The 26,194-nt window shown below is 40.1% G+C and overlaps 1 protein-coding gene across 1 annotated transcript in view; it reads right to left on the bottom strand.

Moving 5' to 3' along the window:
- Nucleotides 1-26,194, bottom strand: part of Pard3b (par-3 family cell polarity regulator beta) — a 978,419-nt gene that overhangs the window by 35,854 nt on the left and 916,371 nt on the right. The window contains exon 22 of the mRNA XM_076865584.2: nt 14,808-14,887. Within this exon, the coding sequence (XP_076721699.2) occupies nt 14,808-14,887 (80 nt within the window). The remainder of the gene's footprint in view (nt 1-14,807; nt 14,888-26,194) is intronic.

Below are 26,194 nucleotides of genomic sequence, written 5' to 3' on the forward strand. Positions count from 1 at the left end.
TCCTTTATGACTTTAGCAATATTATGGTCAATACTGCTTGAAACTACACTATGAAAGTGCATTAGTGCTCAGGATGACATGTGTTCAAAGCATTCCTGCTGTAGAAGTACCAAAATAAACAAAATCATAAGAATGCTAGAAGAGAATTATAGATAAATATCTCATAATGAGAGATGACCTTTTGTAAATAAAAGCACATGAATAAATCATAAGTAAAAAGACTGAAGATCTAACATATAAAATTTATGTTTCTATTTACCATAAATATAATTTAATATTAAAATAAGATAGTTTAAGATATGATAAAATGTTTATGTCCTTAATATATGAAGAGCTCTAAAAATCAAGAAGAAAAGATAGACAGAAATGATATACAAGCAGATAAATCACAACTGACTTAAAAAACAAAGTCTAATAAATATATCAGAAACATTCAACCTTAAATGAAACAGTTTGTGATCATAATTGCTACTTTTTAACCTATTAAATTGACATAGGTTTTACAAATGATTTATAATCAGAGCAGGTGGGGTATAAATTGGTGCAACCTTTTTGGAGGTCAATCTGGAAATATATATTAGGAACTTTAAAAATATTCACATTCTTTGACCTGATAATTACACATGAAGAATTTATTCTGTAGCCTGCTTGACTCATGACATAATACTTTCTGTTCTAAGAGGATGAGACTAAGCATCTTAATGGAACTGAGTGTGATTGATCCAATTTTATAGGCCTCATGGATTCAACATGGGTACCTAATGCTAAGGTAAGACCATGGAAACCGCAGGAACTATATGACCAGGCCATAAGACTACCCTCTGTATTTGGCCAAATTCCTACCATTAGTCAGAGCAAAGGTGGCATGTGAAATCCACACAAAACTTTACCTTGTGTGCATTTACAGCCACGATCATACAGTCACCGCAGACACCCAAATCCCCATCATTCATTAATGGGTGAGCTTGAGGTAAGCACCTTAGCACCAAATTTCCATTTTCCTAAGGCTTTCCATAATCCCCAGGGGTGCTGCTGTATTTCAATGATGTTCTGAGCATGGGCTTAACAGAAAATGATCTTATCAAAGACCTTACATCATTTTTTAAATAAATTCTTTATTCATCAAACAAAGGGAAACTAGAAATGCATTCTTCCAGGGTTGCCCTCTCGGGCTGCTCTGTTGGTGCTATTGGTATTCATTGCGTTCCATGTAAGACATGACCAATTCCCAGAGACCTTACTTCAGAAATAAAATGAAGGCATCAGGATTGTCTGGGGCTACTTAATCATTATATATTTTTCTCTCATAAAAGGCATTCAGGACTGATTCACCTTGACCCTAGGACTTCACACTTACTAGTTGTGGTGGCACCGCTGTGCCCCATCCTCACCCTCTTGGCGCTCAGTGTCCACTGTAGTCTTTGCTCCAAGTCCACCTGTTCCTTGGTTTGAGGCTTTCTGTCATCAGTGCACTGAATGGGCAGAAGTGTTGGGGAGCTGGCTCCTTAGAAGCAACCTCAGTCAGTGACAAAAGGGACTCAAAAGATGGATGCCTCAACATTCCCGTACTGCAGGTGGGACAAGGTGCATTCCCCACTGTCTCAGAAGGCCCAAGCAGAACCACCAGCCCAGCTTGCCTGCAGCAGTCACCTGCTCTTTGCTGCTCTCTGCACTGGGTCTTTCCTTCCACTCAAATCCTTGCCTCAGAGTCTGTGTCTGGGGGAAAAGCCAGCTTAGGACATCAGAATGAGACCTTTTTGTTTTCATTAAATTTTGAATTTTTTCCTATAAAATTTTTAGAACTTCCAGTAGTCTTTGCTATCTTTGTTGCTCAAGCAATGATAGTAGAAGGAACTCCCTGGGTCCTTTATCCCAAATCACCTATTTCTTACATCTTGCCTCCTTTACTGTATCATTCATTCTCTTTTTTCCATCCTGTTCCGTTTCCTTCTCTTCCACCTTCCATCTTTCTCTCTGTATATACATACATGTACATGCATGCACATATTACTAAATATACATACTAGCCTTTTCTGAACCAACTGGGAATAAATTGGACACTAGTGCCTCTTTGCCCTTAAATATTTCAATGTGTATTTCTGAAGAATGAGGATTTTTGGTCTCATAAGCACAGACCCAAATCATTCCTATGATTTTTTCTTACCCCGATGCTTATGCTTTATGAGGTCAGGGCTATGCTTAGTCACAGAATGCCAGATGACATTAAGCCACCAATTCTTCCTACTTGAGAAAAATACTATTTCCAGAATGAAATTACACAGACAGTGATAGATAAGGCTCTGCTGTGAACATGAGCAGAGGCGACATGTCATAACCACAGACTGGTACCCGCCCGGGCCTTTGTGATTGGCACTGTGCACCTCCCTCTTTTTCTACTGAGTATGAGATTCTGTGGCTTATTACATCATCCCTCCATGATATGCCCTGGGGACTTTTGTTCAGTTTTCACACATACTCGTTTGTCCAGCATCCTACTTCAGCCTGTCTAGTTCCTGTCCACATCGAGCCATCCTACAGCACATCTGGAGACAAAAGGCCCTTCAGATGGAACATGTCACCGCCTGCACTCATGATCATCCCCCCAAACCTTTGCTCTCCCCAAGCAGTGTCCCTGTCAGGGAAGGGGCCACCTCACACACTGCTGTATATGGATCATTCTGGACACCTAGTTTTGCTTTTCCCTTACACCACACAGGCATCCATCATGGAGGCCTGTCAGTTCTCTTCACCACCTTGCTCCGGCTTGGCTATTGTCCCCACAGCCCTGGTGGGGACACTACCACCATCTCTCCCTTGACGATAGCAAAAACCTTTGAACTGGTCTGCATCTACTCCAGCCTCCCTCTGAACTAGTCTCTATCCTGCAGCTGGAAGAAGATTTTAAAACACAAATCTATGTCATCCTCCGGTTTACAATCCATCAAAGGTTTCTAAATCACCTTTGAATAAATACACCCTTAACTTGCCTGCCCCTGGTCAACGTCTACCTTCCTTTCCTATTAACTTTTGTGGTCTCTATCTCAGCCATGCAGCTCTCCTTCAGTGTCCATAACCAAACTCTCTCCTACCACAAAGTCCTTTGTACGGCTGTTCTCTCTGCCTGGGATATTTCTTATTTCTTCTTTTTAATCTCCGTTAAAACAACACTGCCTCCCTTGATTTGGTCCAACTTCTCATTACATTTTCTTGACTCATGTACCTTTCCTTGTTTTGTAATTGGCAGAGTTGCAGTTTTATGTTTTATTTCGGATTGTGTAATTACTATCTTCTACATGAGATTATAACCTACACAGGACAGGTACTGTGTCCTTGTGGGCTTAGTGTGGAATCTTCAGGGCCCTGTGGCATTTTTAAACTTAGTAGGTGGTCAGTAAATAGTTGTCAAGTGGCAGAATAAGAAAGGGTAAAGGACTTGATTAGCTCTAATAAAGTTGCAAAGATAGCTCCAGCTGACCTTTTTTTTTTTTTTTTTTTTTTAAATTAGATATGAAAGAAGTGACCAGAAGAGGGACAAGCTGAGAAGTTCCAACTGTGGACATAATGGTAATGTAAGTGACTTGTCTATAACCAGCCCACAGCCGGCAGTCATCACATTATCTTGGCCACAGTACAGGCAACACATCCGGAAATTACTCATATAACACATTGGCTAGAAGTTCTGTCTTATATATGTAGACCTGATTTTGATGTTGGAAAAAACCATAAAAGGGTGTTTCACATTCAGAACATTTAGTGTAAATTGTCAAAGGCACCAACACGTTAATGGAAAGTGACCAAGAAGCCTGATACAAACTCCATCCTGATTTTATACAACTGTTTCCAGGAAAAGAACTTCACTGTAGCAAATTCCTTCTCAAAATAGCTCAACATGCTTATTTTCCATCTTAAACTCCTTCTACAACAATTACAATTCTTTCCAGTACCTTGTGAAAACCAGGCTGTCAGACACTATCATTTCTGGAAATGAGTCTGCATTTGCTTCTGCTACATGTAAGCAATTAGTGGGCAGAAACCTTATCTAGCAGTCACCACCCTGTCTGCACTTCCAAGCAATGGCCAAATTTGAAGGGGACTAATAATGCCTCACAGCATATTGTTGGTGGAGAATGGCCAACGAGAATTGCCAGGTTCCCACCTATTTAACATGTCATTCCATGTTCAACCATAAGGGTCAGTTCTGCTGATTGTTGAGTAGGGCAGCCCTTGGTTGGGACAAGCCCCAACCACTTCTATCTAGGCTTAATTGAAGTCTTGGAATATAAGTGGGAACACATTCTGGAAGCTGCTCTTTTTGTACCAACCCTTCTCACATTTGTACCACAAATGTTTGCCTTTGCTGGAAATAATGGAGCCGGACCAAGGTGTTTCTGGCACAGTGACGGAGGTCGTGGGGCCTGTGTCACATGAGATCCAGGGCACAGATGGGCTCGTGTGGCACCATCACGGTAATCAACTGCCAAACCTCTCTTCTCTGGACTCAGAGCTGCAGAGTCAGCTGAAGCAGTCCTTCCACAGTTATCTGGCATTTGCATCTCAGCCACATCCCCCGAGGATCTGTCAGCACTATACCACGAAAGGACCAACCATACTTTCCTGGCTATGAAAACTGCTGAAGTGGAAAACTGGTATATATTTTTTTCTAACCTCCTAGCATAACACAGAGGCAGTCTTTAAAAAAAAAAAGTGCACTGTTTTAAGGATCTTTCAGCTAGAAGACGGTGGGAGTTTAAATATGCTAAGAGGAGTTCTGGGTTCATGGTTGCTGTTCTTAGAATTTTTGAACGCCTACCAGGGGACTGTTCATTTAACATCCCTGGGTTTATGTACACTCAGTGTGTCAGGGTGGGACCAGCACAGTGAGGGCTGCCTCACCACAGGACTGTCATGGGATGCTTCTCTTCTGCCTGTTCACAGCCAGCCCAGTTCTAGACAGCTTGATGCAGTGGAGGGTACAGAGGTTCCAGAGGTAGAAGAAACTGGACTGGATATAAAGCCTGCTGCTGATTCTATGTACAATCTTAACCATGCTATTTTGCATCTCTGAGCCTCAGTTTCTTCATCAGAAACAGGGATAATAATTTCAGAACTGTTACAAGAAATACATGAGGTAACATATTTAAAGAACCTATAAAGCTCTTAGAGCATAACAAAACTCAATAATTGAGTTCCTTTATGGTTCCTTTTCCCACTTTCCAAGTGCTTCTGTTAGGAGAGGGCTGCAGAGTGAAATCTGAAGGCAGGGGACTGGGGTCTGGGGGCTGGCAGTCTGGTCCAGTAATATGAGTACAGGCACTTGTGCCCCACACTGCCAGAGCCATATGCAGCCCTGTGTCTGCTCCTATAGGAACAGAATAATTAGGAAAATGGGGCCATGTCACTTTAACTTAGGAAAAACTTATCATAGTGATATAAGAATAAAGACTTATGTGGTTCAAAAGTATTTGGGGGAGGTACTAGAGATTGAACCCAGGGGTGCTTAACCACTGAACCAAATCCCCAGCCCTTTCTATCTTTTTATTTTAAGACAAGGTCTTGCTAAGTAGCTTATGGCCTCACTAAGTTGCTGAGGCTGGCTTTGAACTTGCCATCCTCCTGCCTCAGTCACCTGAGCCTCTGGGATTATAAGTATGCATTATCGCTCCCAGCCCAAAGCATTTTTTTTTAATCTACATAAATTCCAAATTATTTCTTGAATTTGATTACTTTTTTATTTTAAAACCTGTAGATTTTAACATTTCCCCCCTTTTTTGAACCCTAAAAGAAAAGTGAATATGAATGTATTCTGGGTGGGTGGTGGTGCTGGGGATTGAACCCAGGGCTTTGTGAATGCTAGGCAAGTGCTCTACACTGAGCTACATACACAGCCATGAAAGTATTTTTAATATGATTTGAAATATTTTTTGTCCTATAAACATATGATTTCAAGAAAAAAGGGGATTATTCTAATGTCACCATTAGTGGTATAGCAAAGTGAAATAAAAAAGGCCTTGGAAACCAGAAAGATCTGGGTTTGAATTTTGGTCTGGATTCTGCCACTTGGAGGATGAATTATTATTATTTTTTTTTAGTTAAGGGTCCTTGTGAAAACTACTACCCAGTGGATGGGGAGGATAAAAGGGGACAAGCTAATACTCAACACAGCTTATGGTATGACTCCTCCCCCTTTGCCTCCATTGTCCATAGTTTGATTTTATTTTTAAGTATCATTGACTAGGAAAAATCATGACACTTTGAAACAATTTCATGCAGACCTTGGTATTAAAAAAAGAGAAAATAAACAGTGATTTTACTGCTAAATACTCCCACTGAATAATATGTATTTGTGTATGTGGTGAGACACCAACGTTTTTTTTTTAATCCAAGATGCTTACATATGTTAGTGATGTATGCCATTTAAAATAATCATAAAGCATAGGCATCACAAATATACAAATCAGATATTTTGGTGGGTGAAAAACTTGCTATAGGTTGATACAGGATGCCTGCATATAGCAAACCCTGGAACATGGGCCAAGGGACAGTAGCAAATGGCTGGAGAGAGATAAAAGACAGGGGGTGGGTGGGTGCAGAATGAGAGTATGAATTGTGCAAAACAGTGTAGTATTGTTAAGAAAATCACCACTATAATTCCAGGGCAATGAGCTTCTGGAGGCAGATGGTTAGGATGGTAATAAAATAAGAAAACATCAAGAATTACTAAAGAATACAAAAAATTAGCAACACTCTAAATTAAGCAGATGCCTAGGCACATGCGCGCATGCACACAGACACACAAACACAGACACACACACACACACACACACACACACACACACACATCCCTTCTTTTCTTTTGGCCGGAGAAGTGGGAAGTAAATTCTAAACCTCATGTAAGTGTATGCAGGAAGGAAAACATGGAACTCAGCTTAAAGCTACTTTGGGGACATCAGTAGTGTAATGGGTCTTAACATGTTTTAAATCACTAATATTCTAACTAAACTCATAATGGAGGCCTTCAACTGAATAATTAATATCAAATATTCTAACTGGCATCAAGGATATATTGGCTATGAGGAAATGATGAAAAGTTTGATTAAAATGGACTTTTATCCAAGGAACTAAGTGACATAAAAATGATATGGCAGTAGCATTAACCCCCTGATCTCAGCTGTTTGGCATCTTAAAGTGATATTACATGCTAGGGCTTTTGCATTTTCAGGAAGTTTGAGTTGACACTGGAGACATCTTTATCTCACAGAGAATTAAATCGCTGCTAATTCATCATTTTGTCCTCAGCATGAAGACTGAGGAGGTGTCAGGGGGCCAAACAGGCAGCCGACGCTACTTAGAAGGGAAACTAGAGACAAGATTTCCAACACAGGGAACCTGAAGAGAAGGGATGAGAACACTTAATATGGTGGAGCAAAGGAGTGTCACTGATTTTCAGAAGGCATTAAACCCTGTCATTCCTGGATGTGGAGGATCTGCCCAATGTGAATTCTCCAGCTCGTTTTAGTATTCCTGCAAAGCAGAGCAGCGGTGTCAACCACAAGCCCTGAAGGGGGTTCCTTGTGGTGAAGGAGGTCCTTCTGCTAAGGTTGTACCCTGAGGAAGGTGTCAGAGACTGGCCGTGGTGCATAGCATCCTGTCGAAGCATGACAGACTGTCTGGAGGCTTGTGGGGAAGTAGTACTAGTAGCTAAAAGGGCTTCAAATTTTGGTAAAACATTCCACTGGCTGCCATGATTTCAGGGAGCAGTCCATATATTCTCATGAAGTGCCTTATTTGACAATGGGGCTTGTGGAAGAAAGAAGTACTCAATTTGGCAGTATGAAGACTTTAACTTGTTCAGACCCCAATGGTCAAAACTCATTCGCAACCAGACAGACTGACAGACACACACACACACACACACTTAAGGTTCTGATTGCTTAAGTTTTTATTGAACTCATTAACTTACTTAACCTGAATTACTCATTGAATTACCATAGAGATCAACTTGAGCCAAAGCTCAGGACTGTGGCATTGCTAGAAAATCACTGCAGAATTCAAATGTCACCACCATCTGCTTAGCAAGTGTTTCAAGATAATGCAAGGTTGGCAGAGGATAATTCAATAGCAGCGAGCAGAGCAGAAGTTAACTGGAGAAGAGAACAAGAGAACTCAGAAAGACAGCATTTCCAGCAATAAGGGAAATGACAGGAAAAGGCTTAGAGGCTGCCCAGACAACATGCTTTTGGGGATAATAGAATGCAGGTTGCAGGCTTTAAAGTTAGCCATCCCTTGGGACTGGAGTCTTCTCGAGGATGGGCAAAAGCATATGTAGGCATGAAAGCTGAAACCAACAAATTGAACCAACTGGAATGTTAAAGTGAAAGTATGCTCTTATGGCATGTTCTCCTGAACTGAACACAATCATACCCAATATGAAAACACTGGGAACACACTTAGAAAGCAAATTTATTTTGGGTTCCTAGGAAGCAAGCATAAGCTGTTTGCTCCTTCTAAAGTTGCTCTTTCTATCCAAAATCAGCTCTGGTATGTTGCTTCTCATTACAGAGCCAAGTTGAAAGCTGCTTGAGATGCACAGAGAAATATATTTTTCTCCCAAGTAATTTTGGTAATATGGCTTAGAGTAGTGACAGGACTGGAAGCCATGCTTCCCAAGCAGGACCTGGGACCCTCACTGGTCTTGGGAAAGTGGTCTTTTCTGTTCACAAGAGTGTTCATGCAGTGCACCACCAGAAAATTCATTGTACTCTTTTTACTTCTGGTAGACATTATTCTTAATCGCGAAGAACCAAAGTACCAATTTGCAGACGCTGCTTTTTCAACTCTCAGGAGTGTTCTAACAAAACAGGATTCTCTTTTTGGTAGGCAAAGTATATTGCTTAATGTTCATCTAGCAATTACACATTAAACTGTTCATATTTCAAATGAAGGGCCCAAGGGAAGGGGGAAAGAATTGATTTTATGACAGCATTACAGAGATGGTTGAAAGGCATTACTTAACCTGTATATTAGTAATGTTCTGTGTCATATACAAAGATGAATAAGACATAGTCCCTGTCCTCAAAGGCACTTACAGTTTAATAAGAAAGACAAACAGGCGAACAAATAATACAAGGGAGCATGCTAATCACAGATCTGATGGTGGCTCTGCCTTTGAGTTAGAAAACTTTAGCTGCAGTGGTTCTATGAACAGACTTACAATCAGACTGCCCAGGTTCAAGTCCCAGCTCTGCCACTTCCTAGATACTAAACTTGGACAATTTTATTCAATCTCCTTATGCCCATGTCCTTGTCTATGAAATGAGGAATAATAATAGGGTCGCTCTTGAGTCATAGGGTTGCTGTGAGCATGAAGTCAGTAGATGCAAAGTGTTTAGAACAGGGCCAAATAAGTGCTCAGCTAGGGTAACTATTTAGAAATTGGGACTCCTATTGATTCCAGGAAAAAGTAGGCATTCTCGTGGAATACTTACATTTGCAAAAGTGCCTTAAAATAAACTGTCAAGATAGCTTGGGAAGGTTTCTTTCCCCTAAATGACCTGTATAAAAACAAATCTATACTCATCTGTGCATCAGCATGATAAGAATCTATTGTATGTATCACTGGTTCTGGTAGCAGGCATAAAGACGAAGTATCTTATTTCAAGGAATTTATGATCCAATGGAGGTAGAAAGGGTCAATGAAGAATTATAACCTAGGACTAAGGATGTAGCTTAGTGGCAGAGTGCTTACCCAGAATGTACAAGGCCCTGGGTTCAAATCCCAGCACCAGAAAAGGTAGGGATAAGAATGAGAATAAGAATTAAAGATAATTTAGGGTATTTTGAGTAGTACTGGAAAGGAACCAAATAAATGTTATAGAGGTTAAAAGGAAGAAGAGCCAAAGAAAGATGACTTGGGTTTTGGCATGCTACGTCAAGCAAGAGTGAGATCCGGAGGTTAGCCAGGTACGTTCAGAATCATCATCATCATGGTGAGAGAACTGAATCTGTGGGAATACAGGAGACTGCTGAGGGAGAATCTACAGAAGGGAAACAGCTGGTGGCAGAATCAAGTGGAAGTCTCAGGGGTATGATCAGAAGCCTGGGATAGGCGGTTGCAGTGTGATTGGTCCTGTGGAAATGGAACCCACAGGCATAGGCCAACTTTACTCAGGAAATGAGGGCACTGGAGGAGGCAGGAGGGTTCTTCTCTGAGGAACAAGATTCAAACACATGGGGCAGTTCCGCCACCCCAGCCTTGCTTAGCGGTGAGCCCTGGAGCTACATGCTCAGCGCTGTCCTGTCCAAAGCCAACAATAGCTAGGTGACTCTCTGGGGCTCCTCCCACCAGTGAAGAGGGTGCTGCATCCACACCCTGTCTGCTCTGGGAGTGAGGGCATCATACTAAGACTTCCACCCTGGTATGGTCCTAGCCTTGTACCAAAGTCTTGTTGGCTTCTAGCCTAGACCCGGCTCAGCATCCCATACAATGGATCCCCTAGTTATAAGAACTGCTATCTCCTCATGGGTCCAATAGCACAGCTCAGATCACATTAGTTTGCTGTATTTCCTTGCTCTCGATCATCTGCATGCCTGGTTTTCCCTCAGAGTCAGCTAATTCTTCAGCTGCAGTTAGTACTCCAGTGGTCACCATGCAGGTGTTGGCTTTTCCCTTCCCCATAGGGCGGAAGGGACTCTCAGCAAGCTGTGCAGCGGAACCTATGCATAGGCAGGGGGAGGAAAGCAACTGCAGGGACTTAAAGATGCAGCCTGGAGAGGGAGAGTTGGTGGTAGCAGGTCCCCAGGAAGCCAGTGAGAACATGGGTTTGCCTCATTACAGAAAAGAAAATGGCTTCCCTATAGAGCAAATCAGAGAGAGCTAGCAAACAAAAACAAAAACAAAAACAATCCTTCAAATATGTCAGGCTCTTTAAGGAGGACTTGCTTATATTTCCGTATTGTATTTAATACGCATACCAGTGCTAGATGGAGACCTTATTGTCACCCTCATTTGCATATTAGAAAGCAGAGCCTTGAAGCCATTAGATCCCTGGCCAAGGCCACACAGGTGATGAGTGACAGAGCTGGAGCTTCACTCCTGGCCTGGCTCCAAGCTCTGGGGAACTGTGTGTCAGTGGAGACTCAGCATTCTGAGGGGTGGGGAGCAGAAGTTGAGGGACTCAAGTTGAGTGCTTCAAGGTCATAAAGGAAGGGAAGTGAGGTCATCTCTAGAGATGGGGCTTGGGAGCTTAGTCATGTTCATAAGACTTAACAGGAGTAGAAAGGGGTCAGAAGGGCCACTGCAGGATAGTCAGGGGAGTTGACTACAGGACTAAAAGGAATGCTGGCCGGCAGCAGCGGCCCAGCTGGCGCTGCCCCATGTGAATTTTGTAGTGTAACCGATGAATGGGGTTTTATGAATTTCCCCAGCCACCTCCCACCACCCACGCACACAGGACTGCAGATGAGATGCAGCCGTGTCCTGCTCGCTCCTCAGGACTCCACACTTGATTATAAACCCGGAAGAGCAACATCATGTGCTGGTGCACTGAGCCATCTGTAGAGAAGGGGCTAATGGGCTCCCGCGGGGCCAGGGATGGGCCAGGTGGGAACGGTGGAGGCTTGAGATGGGAGAATAGAGAGTTCACTACTGAACGGGCTGACTGTGAGGAGGCCTGTAAAATCAGAATGGGGCCTGAGAGAATTGAAAGGGCCTGGCAGGCTGAGGGAAAAAAGGAGTCGTTTGCAAAAATACATGCATGGATGTTCACACATTACAGCAGCCCAGGAAACAGCCACTTCCCCACTCACCTAGGGTGAGTGATAATTTGTGTCAGGCAAGAGTAAGGGGATGCTGATTTCATTCTGTTTATGACCAAAGAAAACTGGGGCCCAGGTAAAGCTAACGAGGTTGTATTACAAACCACACTCTGCTCTCTAAAACAGCACCCTCAGGAGAAAAGAAATAAAGTTATTTTTCTTTGGAGGCTGAAGATTTAACATTGCTTAACAATAACACTTAACATCGCTTAGCCTTTGGCCTTAGGTAGCTTCCTGACACCAAGCTCTACGCACTGTCTTCCTCCTGTGCTGGCCAGCACCCTGGCTTTATTTTGTGTGGTGTCATTTAGTTTGGCAGCAGTCTGCTTGGGCCCGCTTTAAAGATGACAGAGTTCCATGAACTCTTAGAGGGGAGCCCCTTGACCAGGGCTCCTCACCTACTCCATGCACTGCGGGGCACTTTCTCTCTGCCGATGCCTCCAAATTTGGCGTATAAATCAGCATTATTGAGTTTCTCATAAAAACTCCTGTGAAGATCTCCACAAACAACACAGGAACCATATCAGTCAGTAGCATATTAAGTCCCCCGTAAGAAAGGCCACCGACTTCCTAGAGATAGAATTTATTTCTATTTTTAATTAAAAATGTAACTCCATAAATATTTTAATGCTCCCTGCCTCTGACAAAGAGGGCCCCTGGGTCCACAGAGCTGTATGTGCCTCACTGTCCGGGCAAAGGGAGGGAACAGGGAGCTGGTGTGATTCAATTAAGAGGACGGTAAAATCTCCAGGGGTGGGGGTGGGGTATAAGAAAGCCAGGGTCACTGTCACAGGCATTCAGAGGCCAGCAGTGTGCCCCTCACCTCCGCATTTTGTATCTCACTGGGGAAATATGGTTCCCATGGATTGGGCTCAGTGCCTGGGAGGGAGCTCTGCCTCTCATCTCCTCTTCAGATGGTGAGAATGGAAACTCGGGTTTGAGCTCTCCCATCGAGAAACTGGTGCCAGGGGTCTCTCATGCATTTGTTTGGGCCCTGTTTATTCTCAGTCATGGCTGCTTCTGGTTGCCAGGTAGTTACAAAGATCTGTTTGCACGTGCAACTAATCACCCCGAGCATTGTTATGTGTGTGAATGGACTTCTCGACAAAATTATTTTCAGCCTAAGATTGCTTCCCTTTCAATCACAGTTATATTCTCAGGGCTGGCAGGATTTTGTCAATTCATACTTTGTGATGATAGCTCCAGAGCCTCGGTCGGCATTAATGTACTCTCTTTGTCAGAAACCCCTTGCACCGTGTTTATTCTTCAAACCGACTTGTTTGGAGTCAGCCATGATTGAGTATTTCAGAGCTAATTAGTGAAAATAAACAGGAGTTGGAAATTCAGAGGCCTTTATATTAATAGTGCTGTAAGCATTTGATGCATTATGGCAAAAGGCTGATTTTCTTGACTCCTTTACTAAACAGTGTAGTCCTGAGGGTAGAAATGGGATCGTGTCTCAGTCTCTATGTTTTCAGGGCCCAAAATAGAGTAGACAATCAGTAAATACATGGGGAATGAATAAATGAATAAAATTTATAGAATTTTACATGTGTTTTCTGTGCTTTTGATTTGTTATATATATATATATCCATTTCTGCACTCAGAGTATGAGCTGGCCAGGAAGGCATTAAAAAGCATTTCCAGTTTTCCTCCACTTCCCCCCTCCCCACTAGGAACCTACCACTTTCCATCTGCTGTAACCACAATTTCCATACACTTCAGCAGTGAAAGCCGGAAATCTTACATATTTAAGTCAAATTTTGGAAACTACTTCCATTTTTTAAATGAAAACAAAATACTAGGCCAATACAAAATAGGGACAGGAAATCATGGATGAGAAAAAACTACGAGACAACATTAAAAAAAGAAGAACACCGGGAGATAAATAAAATACAGTTGTGTGGAAGCATTTAAAATAGTGCATTCGGGGTATTCTTTCTAATCAGTGTTCAAAACTGGTCTCTGCTAGATTTGAGATTTTGTCACTTTTGAAAAATCAACATACCTAGGCCAAGAGTGTTGTAACGGTAAGGATGTTATTTTTATCAATTTACCTGCAGAATTACAGCGAACAAGTAACCCAAAACAGTAACCCCATCTCTAAGTTAGCAGGTCAGCGACTCAGCTTTGATGGCCTTAAAGCTGTGCTTGGGTCCTCCCCTCACCCATTTCTAAGGTAATACTCTGAAACATTTCAGCTTCATGGCTGGCATTAACTTTTCTTTGTCTCTGATTCAAACTCACTAATTCTCACACTCTCAACTCATCTCGCTCCCATGGTAGCTGGAGGCTAAGTCATCTTAGAAAGGTTTCCTCTTTGTCCTGTGCTCTGATAGTGCACTAACATTACTCTTCATCTCACAGATAAGAGTACAAACCTCTGAGAATTGCATCTCATTTTCAGAGGTGTCTAGTTACAGCATAAGGGGATCAGTTTAGGTCAGAATGGCCAAGCAAACTTTTCCCACGTCATTGTTTCTTTCCCTCATTGTGTCTGGGTCTTTGGCGACATTTGCTTATTGCTTGAGGACACAGTCAGATACTAAATCAAGCAAAAAACACCTTCCCAGGTTCACATTTCTCTCCTGCTTTTTAACACCCACAAGAAGCTCCAAGGTTAAGGTTGGCCTGCCCTTTCTTACTGGTAACTTCTAGGACAGAGGATTTACTATTTTATTGTCTCTAAGCTTGGTGCAGGATGTTCAATACCATTTTTATAGCCATGGCTTAGGATTTCCATTCAGTATCCAATATTCTTGCTGACATGTTCAATTGCAATGATATACTATTTTCTCCCCTTAAAAAATAGCCCACAAGTGTTTCAATTATTAGCACAGTTGAGAAGATGGCAATAGGGCTGCAGCAGACAGCAGTAAGGCAAAAATTATAACATATTCTCCATTTCAAAGCCAGATTTCTATTTCATATAGACTTCTCTAAAGGCTTCATTTGTGGGTGACCTGGTGATGGGAGACCCTTCTGTGACCTACCTGGGTAAAGATGCATACTGTCTCTCCAGCCCCTCAAAGCGGAGGTTGTGTGCATTCCCATCTGGACCTTTTCCAGACACCTGTGGAGAGAAAAGTAATTAGAAATGAAGATCCATTATATATCCTGGGTACTGACAATGCATCTCAAAATTATAATCAGTGCACAAATGCTGCAGCCGCCTGCCAAAAATCAACCACAGGAAAGCAAGCAAAAACTCAGCATCCCTATAGGAACTGGTAATCAAGCCACAAATGTGGCTTTTACCAACAAAGTCACTTCTTTCAAAAAGGGTCATTTTCAAACTGACTCCCTCGCTGTCTCCATGCTAGGGATACTCTGTAGGCTGTAAACCACCTTCTTTTTCTTTATAAAATAAACTTCAGTTTTTAGGATAGTTTTAGATTTATAGAAAAACTGAGCAGACGGTACAGACAGTTCCCATATATCCTGCATCCAGTCTCCCTATCACTACTTTCTTACATTGATATGACACATTTCTTATGATTAGTGAATCAGTATTGACACATTACATTACAGCTAACTGAAGCCCATATATTGTGATTTTTACTTAATGCATTTTCTGTGTCCAGGACCCCATAACATCAGAAGCTCCTCTTAATTGTGACAAGGATCTTTTTTTTTTTTTTTTTTTTAAAAAAAAAAAGCACCTTTTCCACAAAACTTACAGATTCTGGGGACAACTACTTTTCTACTGCACAGTATCTGAACTTCATTTGGTTCCCTTCCTGTGAACAACCAAAAAGTGATAAACTGTTTTCCACCCATATGAATGAAAAGGGACTTTGTCCCTTCCTGTTTACTTCCTGAATTCACCTCTCTTGGAGCCTTTTCTGTCACTTTCTAGGATCCTGCAGGGCAGCCATTACCATCCAGTAGGTTCTCAATAGCATGTTAGTTCCTTCAATGTAAAGACCTCATATCTTACCCTGCCATAAATATATAGGTATTTAAAAGAGCTTGTTGAGCGACTGATTTCTTACCTGTTCACATCAACACATGTAGTATTACACACCATTCACCTGCTTGGGCATGGGAGGAGCAAAGAGAAAACCCAGGTTTTTATAAGTGGGTGGAGAGGAAGAGAGAGTGCCAGTTAGCACAGGAAGTAACCAACTGTGTGGAATTTTCTAGACAGCACTCAACAAACTGGAAGATATTTTCTTCCTACCCAAAGTCTGAGCTCTATAGGAAACCACTGTCCCAGATTGTGTGGGGTGTGTGTATGTCGGGGAAGAGAGACTGTGAAGCAAATTTATACAGGCATTGAGAATAAGAAAGACTATTGTTTTTTTTTCTTTTTTTTAATGAGAGTTTTTTTATACTTTTATTCTATTTATTTATTTTTATGTGGTGCTGAAGATTGATCCCAGTGCCTTGCACATGCTAGGTGAGCACTATACTGCTGAGCCACAACCCCAGCCCCAAGAGAGACTATTCTAATTTTTGCAGAAGGCCCTAGAGAATGTGTCCTGTAACACCTCTTTATATTTCAGTAATACATGGAACAGGAGTGGTTAGAGTTATGTGAGAGGGATAGAGTCCAGTGAGGTACCCACACAAAGGTGAAAACTGTGCAAACTTCAAAGCAGCTGCAGATAGAGATGCAGAATTCTCTGCATTAGAATAAAAGCCCTGATTGAAGCCACTGACCTTTCTACAGTACACCAGAAACAAGGATGGTGACAGATGGGGGAAACTTAATAGAGCAAAAGAAGTAAAGGGCAGAATACCATCCTCAGCCATATCTATATAAGGTTTGTTTTGTTTTTCAATAATTTCTTATGGAGGAAGAATTTATGTGACTACCAGCACTCTGTTGAAGATTTTTAACTGTAGAGGTGGGAAAAGATACTATGCTTATATATCCTAAGTATAGAATAAGACATTCTATTTTTTTTGTATCTGTAAATTTTCATGCTAATACTTACAGTACTGTCATATAGAACTGGCCTGGCTTCATGATGATGGAGGTTAATATTCTGGTAGCTGCAGGAGGCAGCACCTATGCCTATTGCTGTTCTAGCGAGCTACCTACCTGGCATTCTAGATTCTGTGAAATGTAACATCATCCTTGTCCTGAGGATCTTTCTGTCTTGTTGGGAAAACATGCATTATAAATGAAAATAAAGAAAGATGACTGCTTGATGTCTGACCGAGTACTACTCTGGATGCTACCAGCAGTAGCACAGATGGGGCCTGCAGGTGTTAGGAAAAACTTCATGGGAGAAGCAGAACTTGGCCCAGGTTTCCAAAGATGGGCATCATGCTTGCACATCAAGAATTATTCTCTTCTGCACCAACTGTGTATATATTGTGTGCTTATTATTATTGCAACTTCATGAATGCAGTCATCAGTTAGTGATTACTGAGCGCCTACCATATTCTAATGCCATGCAAGGCACTATATTCCAAGCAATGAGTAAATCCAGGTCCTGTTCTCCAGGAGATGGGCCTGCAAACAATTATGGTACAATGAGGTCACCCCTAGCGTGGAAGTCTGAGTAAAGAGGCAGCACTAGAGGGAGTTGAAGACAGCTTCAGATGGGTGTTGACGCTTCATCTGAAACTTGAATATGAATGAGAAGTGTTTTTTTTTTTTTTTTTTGCGGGGAAGAAGGATGAAGATGTAGAAAGAGAGGCCATTCTAAGTAGAGAGAATAACAGTGGAACAACATGGAGACATAAAAATAAGCTTTGTTTTCAGAGGATGTCAGGATTCTGGTAAGGCAGAAACAGTGTAAAGAAAGGGATGTCATTAAATAACAATAGGACCACTGACACCACTACAATGGCTGTGGCTATCACTACTGCACTGTCATTGTTAAAAGAATACTTTTGGGAGCAGTTTTAGGTTCACAACAAAATAGAGAAAAAGGTACTGGAGAGATTTCCCATAAACCCTTGCTCCTACATTTGCATAGCCTCCCCCATTATCAGCATCCCCAAAGAAAGGGGTACAACTGTTGCAACTGATGAAACCACATTGAAACATCATAATCACTCAAAGTCCATGGTTCATGTTAGGTTCCTTTTTGGTGGTGTACATTCTGTGAGTTTAGACAAATATATAATGACATGTATTCAACATTACAGTGTTACATAGAAGAGTTTTAATGCCCTGAAATGCTAAGGCTCTGCCTGCTTATCTTTCTTTCTCCCTATCTCTTGGAAATTATTGAACTTTTTATTGTCTTTACATTTTTCACTTCCAGAATGTCAAATAATGAGAATCATATATTATGTAGCCTTTTCAGATCGGCCAATTTTGCATAGTGATATGTATTTTAGTTTCCTCCACGTCTTTTCATGGCTCAATAGCTCATTTCTTGTTAGCACTGAATACTATTCCATTTTCTGGTTCTACCACTGTTTATTTATCCATTCATCTACTGAAAGACATCTTGGCTGCTTCCAAGTTTTCACTGCAATAAACATTTGTGTGCAAGTGTTTGTGTGGACATAAGGTTTCAACGCCATTGGTTAAATACCAAGGAGTGCAATGGCTGAATCATATGGTAAGACTACATTTAGTTTTATAAGAAACTGCCAAACTGTCTTCGGAAGAGCTGTACCATTTTGAATTTCCTCCAGCAATGAATGAGAGTTCCTGTTGCTCTGCTTGCTCAACAGCATTTGGTATTGTCAGTGTTTTGCATTGTCACTATTCTAATAGGTAGGCAGTGGTACCTCATTGTTGTTTTAATTTGCATTTCCCTGAGGACATATGATATAGTACATTTTTCTGCATGCTTGTTTGACATTTGTGTATTGTAGGTGATATTTCTGTGAGCATGTTTGGCCCATTCTTTAATTAAACCATTCATTTCTTATTGTTGAATTTTAAGAGTTCTCCCAGTCTATGACTTCACTTTTTATTCTTTTAACAGTGTCTTTTGCAGAGCAGAAGTTTTTAATTTTAGTGATGTCCAGCTTATCAGTTCTTTCTTTCATGGATTGTGCCTTTGGTATTATTTCTAAAATGTCATCACCAACAGAGTAACATAGGGGTGGATCAATAGGATTGGGTATAGATTAAAGGGAAGGTGTTTCTAGAATAATGCCTGAGTATCTGAGATAAGCGATCTCCTGAATTTGGCAACATTCACCCAAATGGGAATAAAGGAAGAAAAGATTTAGGAGTAGAGAAGCAGGGACTGTTTAAACATGCTGATCTTGAGTTGGGACATTTGATGGAAATATCTGATAGTTGAGTATAAAGGTATCTGAACCAGAGATGTAGAATTGGGAAATGTTCAACATATAGATGGTACTTGAAACCTTGAAAATAAATGTCCAGGAAATGTCTATAGTGACAACAGAAAAGAAAAGACATGCAATGAGAAGAGAGAAGAATACCCAAAGATAATCTTAGGAACACTGTCATTATGGGACAGGCAAAGAAAGTTGAGCCCAGGAAGAAGTCTGAGAAAAAGTACTAGGTTCAGAAGGGAATCAGGAGAGAACGTTATAACAGAATCAAGAGAATAGAATTCCACGAAGGAGGGAAGGGTCAGCAGTGTCAAAATTAGTTAAGAGCTTCAAAAGAAAACAAGGACTGTAATGTACACGGTATGCTGCCACTTTACCCAGTCCTCCCTTCTTGTCATCCTGACCTACAGAGTCTGGAAACATTAAAACTACCTATCCCAGAAACTACTTGCCACCAATGTGCAGGCTGTGATTTAAGTTATGCCATAACAATGGAGAAAAGGAATTGAGACTGTGGTGCACTTCCACTGTTTATTATGGCCAGCATACCTTTAGGTATGCTTGGTTTTCTGTAGCAGCTTTAGCAGATGTACCACTGCTAATTTCCAGTGTAGCTTTCATAACTGGTTTTGGAGTTGGTAGTAGCAGAAGTGGCTTCCTTATGGAAATAACTTCCTAATCACGGTGGTTTCTGATATAGGCATTGATGGGTTCTGGAACCTAAAGCTTCCTGTACAGAAAGGGCAGCAGATCCCTCCAGTAGCTCATTTCTAAAATGTGGCTTTGGCAATAATTCCCTAAAGCTTGCCCAAGGATTTGATTTGTTCGCTTTCCTTATGGTTTTTTTGGCTTATAACTATGGTATAAAACTTGTTCCTGCTTAAACTAGCTAGAGTGGATGTTGTTCTCTGCAACTGAGGGATGACCAGTTGAAGGTCTGCAAAAGTAGATGCTGAAATGAGCAACAAGATGGAGATTGGTTCTTTACTGGAAGTAATTTCAGTGGATCCATGGAGAGAAAAAGCTAGACTCTGTGGTGTAGAAAATTCTTATGGTTTGCTAATAAATAAACCACTACTGATTGTACTGTCTTAGCCTATCATGTTCATAAAATTGGATTAATTCTTGCAAGTATATAAACATTTGTTAGTGTCTCCTAAGTAGAGTAATATGCTAAGAACTCTAAGACATAGAGACGAGAAAAAGTCCTCTCCAGGGACCCATTGTTGGTTAATGGAAATGTTGGGAACAAATTTGTGTTCCATTTTTTAAAAAGCAGATTTAACTGCTTTTTATCCCTAAATGAATATTATGGAAAACTACCCAAAGATGACCTCTGTTTAACATTTACAAATATATACATATTTTAAGGGTATGTAGAATATTTTTATTATCTATTATTAGCATTTTTTGTGTGCTATTAGTTATATTCCAGAACCAAGAATTTTTAAGGCTATATAATAGCCTATTATGCAAATAAATCATAATTTGTCTAATCTGTTCTTGCAATTTGATCAATTTTTAAAATATTATGATTAGAAATGGTAGCAATATAGATGAGGGTGTTGGGTACAAATATTCTTGAAAATAGCTATAAGTGGAGGGTAGGAAATTCCAGCTAGAGGGTTGCCAAAGAGAAGCTAATTATAAGAAGTTGTACTGAAGTCCTCAGGAAGTCAGGCCACTTGAGGAGGGAGTGAGGGGAGAGAAAACAGGCGCAGGCATTTATAAGCTCATTTCTCATTTTGCTCTTCGCTCAAAAAGATTCAGAAATGTTCCTGCTTGAAGATTTCCTTATTAGGTAATTTCCCTCATCACACATACAAAAAATAAGGTCAGCTGCTCCGATCCAATTAATTTTTTTTAAAGCCCCTTATCTTACTTGGGATCATGCAGGTTTTTTTTTTTTTTAATGTAATGACCTAAATATAGGTCTGATGAAAACAATCTTGACTTAAATCATAACAGAACCCTAGCCTTTTACACAACATTGTAATGTTAGAACTTAGTCCTGGATGTGGAGCGTATTTATCTTTCTCTTACTGAAAAGTCCAGAAAGCAAAACTTCTGTGAGTTTATTAAAAACTATGTGAAGAGCTCGGGTGTTGGTGTGCCTTAAACGGGTGACCCTCTTTGGCCAGATGAGGACAGCTTCTGAGGAGCCAATCAGGAGGGCTGGGTATTGGGAGAAATGCCAAATGAAGATGATTTTAGTCCATGGGAGTGCTCCCAGTTTCATTCACTCAGTGCCTACAGCTGGCTAGGGTGTTAAAAACCTTGTTAAAATAAAGCTATTAGTCTTTTCTCTATAAAAGGCAGTTGCTGCTTACATTCAGGGTTCCTTAAATTGGTATGTATTTCTAGGCCAGCATTGCTAGAATCAGCAATTTCATAAAGCAATATCCTAAAAAGCCATTTAACCCCCCTAATTCCTCCATTTGCAGATTAATGGCAGAGGGGAAGATTTAATGTTCTTTCAAACATTTTTTAACAATTCATTAAAAATAAGAGAATAAATCACACAGGGAATTTTCTCTAAATGTCTGATGATGAGAAGTGGAAACAATTCAAAATTAACATGTTTTCCAGCTCCTATAGGTTAGGACACATTTTTGCTAATGTTGTAATTTATGTCTTGTAAGCCAATTTTCCCAGGAAATTTAAAAGCTGCTGTGATGGAAAGGCTATGCAAAGTTGCAATATGGATTATTCACCTACATATGACATCCTTGTTTACAAATATGTCTCACTCACATCCATTACAAAAAAATGAGTTTCATGCTGCCCAATACATGCTAGGATTAAGATGCAAAGTATAAAAATTTTGATGCCATTTTAGGAAATGCGCCTTTCATTTCAAGTTGGTATCATGACAGATATTTTTGAGCAGGGTTTCACATTTCTTTTAATTGCATTGCTCTTACCTAGTTGTAAACTTGGCTAGAAGATGTTTCAAGGAATCCACACAATGAAAACTTCTAAAAAGTTATGAACTTGGCTTTGAGCTTTGTCTAATATTAAAGATATTCTGCTAAAATGCTCCATGTTTGGAGGGGAACTAAGGCAGTACTCCAAACAAAAAGAAACTAATCAAAATAAGTTGTTTACCAAATGCTCTTTGGCAATATAAAATATATTATGCCTGAGCTATATACTTACAAATATCATCCAGAGAGGCAAAGAACACAAACTTGTTTAAACCATTATTTCTGAAGTGTTTGTTTTCTCTAATTTGATTTCAGCAATTTTGTCAAATAACTGGGTATTCAGCTTATAGACTAGCATAGAACATCTGCTAGTTCAGAAAATATAGCAGATAAACTATTTTAAAAATAACTCTTGGGTAAGCTTGTTAACCATTCTGTGTCTATATTTCCTCCCTTGTAAAAATGTCGAGAGTAAAACAGAAATTCTCTTCTAACTTGTACATGTTTTATCAAGTTACCTTCCATACAGTTTTAACATTTACATTGACCACTTTCACCTCATTGATTCAGGAACTGTGTGGGTAGTTAATGACGTCATAGCTGAATGACAAGGATAGCCATGTAACCTGTAATCTGTCTCTGCATTATGAAATTATAAAGTATTCATTGGGATTTAAGCATGAAATCTTATGCTAGCACTATTCAAGTATTGCCTTTATGTACAATGGGCCATGGCATCTTAACAACCTGAACTATCTCTTATGATTGTCTTCTCAGAAAATAAAATCAGATGTCTCCTGCCAGCTCTGTTTGTGTCTGGGCCTAAGATACAGTTACCATAGAAACTATGATTGTGGATACAATTTTACAAATTTGGCTTCATCTATCAGATGCACTCTATGTGTGTGTTTGTGTGTGTGTGTGTGTGTGTGTGTGAGAGAGAGAGAGAGAGAGAGAGAGAGAGAGAGAGAGAGAGAGAGAGAGAGAACGAACATGCACACACATATGTGCCTTGCCAATAAGCTTGAAGAGCAAATTTTGGCTCTGTGTCTTTAATTAAAGAGCCAGGCACCATTTCTCATTTCCTTTCCCCCATCTGTCTACCTACAAATAGAGATATTGCAACACTGGCTAAAATGTCAACTCATACTTGAGAAAAGACAAAGGTCTGATGAAAAGATGAAAAAAGCTATTAGAAAGAGCATTCCCTAATACATCCATGTGTCTCCTGTCCTTTATCTTCAAGGACATACTAAACAGGAATTTGGTGGAGTTTTGGTCAGTGATGTTAATCACTAGGATACTATTGCCCAGTACTTACTTACTGAACTTGGTTTCTAATTGCTTTTTGGATATGTTATTGAGTCATTTATTCCTCTCTGTTTTATTTTCTTTTACTGTCTCAGGATTTTTTTACTTATCCCAAAAGAAACAAAGTTGACCCTCAAAAATGTCCAACAATTAAATGATACAATGGCTTATTCACATTATTTCTTATGAGTTCACACTAACCTTTTTAGCTGATAGCCCTATAAAGAATACTCACTCACTAAACCCTGTTTACTTTATAAGGGATAAACATGTAAATGCATGCAAAAATTTCAGCTCTTTTGAATGTTTTTGTTTAAGTCAGTGAGCAGATTTCTGGTCACTTCTGTTTATAGTTACTGGAAAGAAAGGACTTTCCAGAATATTCCAGTCATGATGGTGAGCTCCAATAAATCAATGCAACCATTCCCGTCTCTGCCTCACTTCACACATGAGCAACTGAGAGCTAGTTAAGCGACTTGCCTCATGGTCCTCAGTAGCAAAGCCAGGCTTCAGATCAGGCTTCAAACTGAGATCAGTCTGACCCCAAAAGGATACTTTTTCTACTCATGATGCTGCCTCCTATGCTGTCTATGGTCATTGTAGTTACTGTTGCTCATATTTTCTAAATGAAGAGCTGAGACACAAGACCCACAAGTACAAGTGACCCTGTGGTGTCAATGCAATGGAACATGCAAAATTGCAACTATCTGTAAGCATTCTACATATGTCTGTGGTCCATCATAGCCATAATCATGGACTCCAGTGGCCTTGCAATATTTATTTCACATAGATGGAGGCATTAATATATTTATATATGCTTATTGTTTTAGTATAATAAAAGTAATTTCTAAGTAAGAGTTAGGTTTTATTAAAAAAAAATAACTGCCTGTGTGGTCATTGGTCTATTAATTTGGCTTACCCAAGACCCTAGACTGTAAGCTTCATGAGCATTGGCATCATGCCTCTGTTCACTCTGCTACATTCTTGAGACCTGACATATCATCTTGTTCATGATTACTTACTGAGTGAAGCACAATCTTCCACAATCTCCTCAGTGGAAGTTATAAAGCATTAGTAGATTCTGCAATAGCTAGCTATGTTTTTGAGCCAAACCTGTTAAATAGTAGAAAACACATAATCCACCTATTCTTTTTTTCCTCACATTTTTAAAAACTTGGTGCATTACAGTAATCAACCTGTTCTTAAGGGAGGCTTACCCTCCAGAGATCTGTCTCATAGCTATGCCTTATTAAGGCTGCCACTGTTATTTTATTTGGGTCATCCTGATTTTCTTCACATCCCTTAAACAATAAACTATAAACATTCTTACAATTTAGATTTAAACTGGATTCTGGAGTCTAAATCAAAACAACTTTAGGAACCTTTGTTACATAATTGCTTAGAGAGTAAGGAGATTCCAATTAACTCAAGACAATAGTAGCCTGGGAGGGGAACCCACCCAAAAGGACAAAGTACTGAACATTTCTGAACAAAACTATTGAGACTGTGAATAGCTACTTGGGAATGCAGCACCTGGTTAATTCACAAATGTTAATTCACAAAGTTGTCAGACTCATCCTACCATTAATGCTGGAATCAGAGAGGCATATGTTTCCAAATTTATATTCACCAAATTATTTTATGACTGACTACTTTATCGGATGAGTTCAAGTTCCAGAAAGATGAATGAAGTAAGATTGAGGAGAAATAAACAGAAAACATTCTAAAAGTTATGTTCTTATGTCAAAACCTAGCTTGAAAATCCAAAGCAAGTACACACTCAATCTCTCTCTCTCTCTCTCTCTCTCTCTCTTTCACACACACACACACACACACACACACACACACAATTTAAGAGTTTTCTATTGACTAGTAAAGTTCTACCTCTTAGTGTAGTATCCAAGGCTTTTAGTAACCTATAACCACCTAACTTTCCAGCTTTATCTTACCCTTTTCATATAAGCTCAATGATTTGATCTCATCATGAGTTTTATGGGTCCTGAACATGTACTTCTGTGTCTCTGGAAGTATGCCTATTTCTTTAGTGGTTCTTCCCATGGTCCTGTTAATTCCATAAACATGGTAAGGGCTCACTCAGTGAGGGCTGAATGAGTGAATGAATGAAGAAATGAACGTTCCAACTGATTGTATTCATTGATATGAAGGAAAACAGGTGGAAAAAATAGTGGATAAGGAAAACAGATTCTATAGAGGGTGACAAGAGGTGACAAGAAGGTGACAGAGAAGAACTCCTGGAAAAAGGGGTATAGACGGGAAGAAAAGCAAAACCCTAAGGAACCGAGAATGGAACCGGGGAACAAGCTAAGCTATTGCAATCTAATCTAAATCTTAGCATGCAGGTTAAATTCCTGTCCTAAATTTCTCTCCATTAATCATATCCTTGGATCCATCTGAGCTCTCCATGCTGCTACCAGGCTGGGCAATATGGACTTTGTTCTCATTAGATGCATATATCATCTTCGTTTCAAAGTTTTAAAAATGTGATTATTTTAAGTCAACATTTAAAGTTAGATTTGATATAATCATTTAATTGGGCATTGATTCATCTACACAGAACTCATTACTGAAGTCTTCAATTTCACCAACATAATTTCCTTCCAAATTATCTTTTATCTAGATGCTGGAAGTCCAAGTGCTATGAGAACTTTGCCAAAATAAAAAAGCTTTTAGATTTCTAATGCTGGCTAGACAAAAACCCATGGAAGATTGTTGAAGAATAACACATGCTTGCCAACTGCCAGATACGACTGCTTTTCGCATAATTAATGTCATTCTAGCTGCTCGAGTACCATTTCCATCCTCTAATAATTTCCATTAATAGAGGAAGTTTCTGCAATAATTTTTTGCATCCTGCAAAATCACCATGGCTTCTAGACACCTTTTAATCAAAATAATGA

This window comes from Callospermophilus lateralis, chromosome 9 (genome assembly GCF_048772815.1).
Source record: "Callospermophilus lateralis isolate mCalLat2 chromosome 9, mCalLat2.hap1, whole genome shotgun sequence".
Taxonomy (NCBI): domain Eukaryota; kingdom Metazoa; phylum Chordata; class Mammalia; order Rodentia; family Sciuridae; genus Callospermophilus; species Callospermophilus lateralis.